General features: G+C 34.3%; 1 protein-coding gene across 5 annotated transcripts in view; it reads left to right on the forward strand.

The window, feature by feature from the left end:
- LOC120424891 (sodium/potassium/calcium exchanger Nckx30C) overlaps nucleotides 1-6,000 on the forward strand; it is a 214,792-nt gene that overhangs the window by 125,397 nt on the left and 83,395 nt on the right. For 3 of the 5 annotated variants that reach the window (XM_052707207.1, XM_052707208.1, XM_052707209.1), the window contains exon 3: nucleotides 1,276-1,341. The exons of the other annotated variants lie outside the window; for them this stretch is intronic. In XM_052707207.1, the coding sequence (XP_052563167.1) occupies nucleotides 1,276-1,341 (66 nt within the window). The remainder of the gene's footprint in view (nucleotides 1-1,275; nucleotides 1,342-6,000) is intronic. 5 annotated transcript variants of the gene reach the window in all.

Below are 6,000 nucleotides of genomic sequence, written 5' to 3' on the forward strand. Positions count from 1 at the left end.
CAAACGCGTTCTGACCTGAAATCCCTTTGACCAGTTGTCGCAGTTACCTCAATTTTCAGGGTGTGCCAAGAAAGCACGACAACATTGAAACCTCTTTCATGTGAAGAGTGACAACAATACACGGAGTTTTTTTTTCGTTTTTTATTGAATATTTCAAGATTGAAATCAAATTTTGGGGATCTTTGATGGTCGAAAAGTGAGGAATGAGGCTGCACAAAATGACGTTCTTAACTTAATTAGGCCCAACATGCACGTGTGACAAGTTAGCACGACAGCGACGATATGAACCCTTCAATATACACAATTTGAGAATCCTAGCTGAAAAAAAACCTTTTAATAATCATCATAACTCAAGTTTCTGATAAAAAATTGCCTTGCCAGATTTTTCCCCATTGCACAAAACGATTTGCAACCATACTGTTTCAATCGCATAACATGCGACAAAAAAGGAAACCATTGGGAAAAAAACTGCTGCCTATCAGCATAAAAAAGTACTCGACCTTTTCGGCAAAAAAAAAACTCCAACCGAGACTCTAGAATCGGAAACAACACGACATGGAAGAAAAGTTAAAAGAAGAAGAAGCAGAAGAAAGGGTACACGCCGCGAAATGTCCTCCGTAATTACAATCGAAAGCGGCATATTTTTGCGTTTTTATCTGATTTACCCCCATGATAAATTTTATTACATGGTTGTGCTGGTTCGCCCGAGAGAAAGTTTTTCCCGCCACGGCTGCCGAAAACGGTAAATAAATTTCGCGCAACTTATCATGATCATCTCAAGGTGAAGATGGGCTACCGAACGGAACGTCTATGAATAATTTCATATGGTTAGCTAGAGGGAGAAAATTTGGGGCTTTTCTCCGATGGTATCATGGCTGAAGTATTACCACTTTTGCCTAACATTTTTGGGCCGTTTTCTTGTTGTTGCGGCACATAAACCAATCTATACACACTTGCAAGACGTGGACGTTGTAACGATTGTCGCTGGGACACCCAAGTTTTGGCTGTTTTATTTGTCTTTTTAATTTATTTTTGCGTAAATTTTTCTTCATACGGATTGATGGTGGTTTTTGTCTGTTTCTTCCCCCTTTTTAAATTTCGTAATTTGTTCCCCAAATTTTTCATCATTTTCTTTGGAATGGATTGTTTGTGAAAGAAATTTCCGACGGAAAAGAAGTCGTTTTTTTCTTCAACATTTTTTTCCTTCAATACTAAAACTCAAATGCAAATTCAAGTTCTAAATTATTATTTCGATCGGTTCAATTGATTCTACAGGAAATTGGCTTGCTAGAAGAGTATAAACGGCCCGGCAATCGAGATAATGAGAGTCCTCAGCTGCAAGTAAGTTGACTTTCAGCATTAAACATTCCTTTTTCTTTGTTTTCCATCTGCGGGGCTTTAGTTTCAGTGGTTGAGTTTTCACATAACTGCTTTTTTCTGATAATTTCCACAAGTTTATCAGGGAATTGTACCGAACGCTTTGAAATTGGAAGTTAGAGCGACACAAATTTGGCTGGCAAGCTTTGAGTTGGAGCTCGAAAAAAAAATCTCGAAATTAGGGTGCGAATTTATGGCTCGTGTGGTGTCCTAAAGTGCGTTCTTGTGTTTAACCCAAACGCTTTCGTTCCTCTCAGTGATTGTGGATAGTGAGCTAAGCATAGCATGTTGGTACGTGAATACTGTAAATAAATGCTGAAAAACATGATTTTATTCCCAGCTTCGGTACGCACCATATCTAACGCTTACGTGTTCACAGCTCCATCTATGCACTATGGGAAATTTCTCACAATTTGTGATAACAAAGCACGGTTTCTCTGAAATTGATGTAAATATTATTCTGCGACCTTCAACTATTGTTAACTAATTATTCTTGATTCATTACAGAATTTCGTAATCACCGCAAAACGGATAGGTTATATCAAAAAACTGACTACCTATTTGTTAAGTGTAACATTTATAAAAATTTGAGAAATCTTTCCAAATCATATTTATAAGTTCGGCATGTCATTATAAATCAAAATGTGCTGTCACAAAATTTAATGGTACATACAGCAAAATCAATGAAAAAATCATTTGATCACAAGCCTGTAAATGTTCCATATGCAATTTTGAGGAATGAGCATGAGCATTACAGACCACCCATTGATGCCCCTCCTTTGCTGAACAGAACCGTAATATCCTTTCAGCACTACTGATTATGGGCTTCGACGATCTAGTGGTGTTTCTCTTATCAAATTGAATGCGTTGAAAAGATAAAACACAATGATTGCGCTAAAACTAGATCAGTTGCGAATAGGTAACAGTCATTGGCCACCAACGGCGCCCGCCATGTCAGTTTGTAGATTTCGAGATAAAGGGACAGAAAAGTTAGTAAGCGCAGGTTGCTGGTTGCTGGTTTACCCTGGGTTTGCACCCCACAAGCGCCAGGAACCTGAAAATTTGTTAGTAGGGTAGGGTATTTGGTCAGGATTCACCATAGAAAATGATGAAGCGACCCAAAATCAAAGTTTTTGTTGAAAGGATTATGAATTATGCTCAAGGCAAGCAATCAGATGCTGCGGATGAGACATGTACCATTTACCTGTTCCTGATGGTTTCATGAAGATATTAAATGTTTATAGTGAGTAACAGATGTTATAAACTTTAAATTTTGTCATGAGCAAAGCAGGCTTTCAAACTTTATGAGCATTTTTTTTGTAACACCGGGAACCACGATATCTCCAAATTGGATGGAACAATTTTTTTGAAATTTTTAGCGAAGACTTCACAAGATATATCCCGTATGCATGACGCTGTCTGATTTCGAAACCTCTTTTTAATTATTATAAACATTAAAACTGATGATATTTTTTAAAATTTTTATCTTTTTTGAAAATAAACATTTTGAAAATCGGCATTCGTCATTGACAAGTAGAGCGTCCATCCAAGAAACCCGGGATTTAAAAAAAATCCAAAATATTAAAATAATACATATTTCTTCAGTGCGTGGCCGAATGGTTACGCTGTCCGCTTAGTAAGCGGATGATTCTGGGTTCGATTCCCATCTGCTCCAACCTTCCATCGGATGAGGAAGTAAAATGTCGGTCCCGGCCTTGGTTGTTAGGCCGTTAAGCCATACCAGGTGTAGGAGTTGTTTCCATGCCATAAGTACAAACAACACACCAAACCAAGCCTACTCCGGTGGAATCGCTGGCGGCGGTTGGACTCACAATCCAAAGGTCGTCAGTTCAAACACTGGGGTGAAAGGTTCCTTGGAGTAGAAATAGGTTTGGGTGCTCTCCCCATTCAAGCCTTCGGACTCCTAGGTTCGAGCAGAAACTTGCAATAGAGACCACAAAAGACCCGAGGGTCGTTAATGTGGATGGTTTGATTTTTTTATATTTCTTCAATTTTCGACATAGTTTTGAAAATAGTGGAAAAAGTAGAAAATTTTTGTATGATCATAAATTTGGCTAATTCAGGAGAACTATTGATACGAAAGTAAACAGATTCGAAAAAAAATCGTTTTTTGTATTGTACTTTAATTTTTTTGAGATTTGAGAATATTTTGAAACCCAAATAAAAATAACAATAACAAATTAAACAAATTCGGACAGTTAATAATGCTTTTTATTGCACAATGATGTGATATTTGACTTTTTCGGTTAAAACAGGAATATAACAACAGACAAAATACACCAATTACCAAATTTAATGCTGTAAAATCTGCTGTCCCTAATCAGTCAATTGATCCGATTTACTCAAGATAACGTTAGTAAAATCAATGAAGATTGAAGATTATTTGAAAAATAATTGTTTTACAAAACACTCCATTCTAACCTTTCTACTTTTCATTTTTTAGTTTTTTTGGTTTAAACATTGTAATTTTGTTTTAAATATATGATTAGGTTTTTTGATCGTATAAAAATAAATAAACAAAAAAAATTCATGTTTAAGAATCTTAAATAAGTTTATTTGATTATATTATATTTGATTTATTGTAGTTCATTTAAAAACCAAAGCACAACAAAATAGAGAAAATATTAAATTTTTCACTTAACTTTCTAAATACTCCTACCTATTCAAACTGTAGTCCAGATAACCTTAAGTTAACGGTTATCAACTAATACTACGATTTCAAGCTTCAAAAACTAAACAAATGTATTGAAACATTGGTTTTATGACCATTTAATACATATCCCGGGATTTTAAATATATTTTTCCAGTTTGCCGGGAACGCTTTAATAGTTACAAGATGAGTTATGTTTCATCATAATTCTAATCTAACATTGATAGGTCACAAGCTGTAACAAAAATACAAATTCAATAAATAAGTATCTAGCATCAATTCAATTCATGTTTAGAACGTGTTTGAACTTTGAATTTGAGACAAATCTAGAGTTCAATGTAAATAGAACCTTTTCAATAACTTTGCATGGTTTGTTTTTCTTTATGAAATTAAATTTCTGTTGTCCTATAAAAACATTTAATATTATTTGTTTCAATGATATTGTTTGTGCCGAAAACGACTCGATAAAAAAATCAACTTAAAACTAAGTGATTTGCTGGTATATTTTTTTAACAACTGCACCTAACTTGAACTCGTAATTGACACAGATATTTGAATTTTGTTGAACCCATTTTGGCCAGTTCATTGTATTTCAACTCAGCTTGGGCACACCTCATGATTTGGGCACACCAGCCTACACTGAGCCTTCAGGAGCTGTTGTAAATGTAAACTAAATAAGTATATCAAAACTAAAAACAAAAGAATCAACTCAAGTACGAAAAATTCGTAGCAAGATGCCATTGCTAAATATATTTTAAAAAGGAAATGCGTGAATGATTGGGACGACTCTTTGCACAATTATGAGAAGTGTTTTAAGAAAGAAATAAGTTAATTTTAAAAGGAAATGAATGTCTAACTGAACTTTATTTGAATGGTTTCTGAAAGATCTTTCCATTTAGATACAAAATTAGTAGAACTGGCAACCATTTCATGCTAAACTTATATTGACACAGTGTTTTCTACTTGGTTAACTGTCTTTTTGTCACTCTTTGGTTGTGTATTTTATTCAATGACCTACAAAAATTGACAAAAAATATAGCACCTAGAATTTTTCAAATATATTTAGGCAGGGCCGAATGGTTTTTCTCTGAAGTTTGTGTGGAGAATTAGGGCAGTTAGTCGCTGTTCGTAAATAATAATGTACACAGAAAAAAAAATCATGGTAATATTACATCTGGGAAGGGGTACATCTTTTATGTCAGAAAAAAGGTGTAATTTTACCTCTGGAAATGTGTAATTTTACCACTTTTCTGGAGTAATGTCACTTTTTCAGTCTAAATGGAGGTAAAATTACATCATAAAAGAGGTAATATTCAGCCTTCCAAAATTACAGCTTCAAAATTAACATTATTTTTTACTGTGTACATTTGGAAGCTGTAATTTTGGAAGGTTGAATATTACTTCTTTTATGATGTAATTTTACCTCAATTTAGACTGAAAAAGTGACATTACACCAGAAAAGAGGTAAAATTACATATTTCCAGAGGTAAAATTACACATTTTTTCTGACATAAAAGATGTATTATTACCATGATTTATTTTCTGTGTAGGAGTACACAGAAAAAAATAATGTAAATTTGGAAGCTGTAATTTTGGAAGTTTGAATATTACCGCTTTTATGATGTAATTTTACCTCAATTTAGACTGAAAAAGTGATATTACACCAGAAAAGTGGTAAAATTATATATTTCCAGAGGTAAAATTACACCTTTTTTCTGAAATAAAAGATGTACCCCTTCCCAGATGTAATATTACCATGATTTTTTTTTTCTGTGTAGCGAACAGCACTAATTGTCTATGCAAACTTTGAAGAAAAACCATTCGGGCCTGGCTAAATATTAAAACAATATCAAAGTGCACGTGTTTCTGGGGTCTTCATGCTTCCTCTTGAGTTGAACCTGCGCAAAAATTTAGTTGGTTGGCGTTACCCAACTCTGTGATAAGGTTTTGAA

The sequence above is a fragment of the Culex pipiens genome, chromosome 2 (assembly GCF_016801865.2).
Source record: "Culex pipiens pallens isolate TS chromosome 2, TS_CPP_V2, whole genome shotgun sequence".
NCBI classification, from domain to species: Eukaryota; Metazoa; Arthropoda; class Insecta; order Diptera; family Culicidae; genus Culex; species Culex pipiens.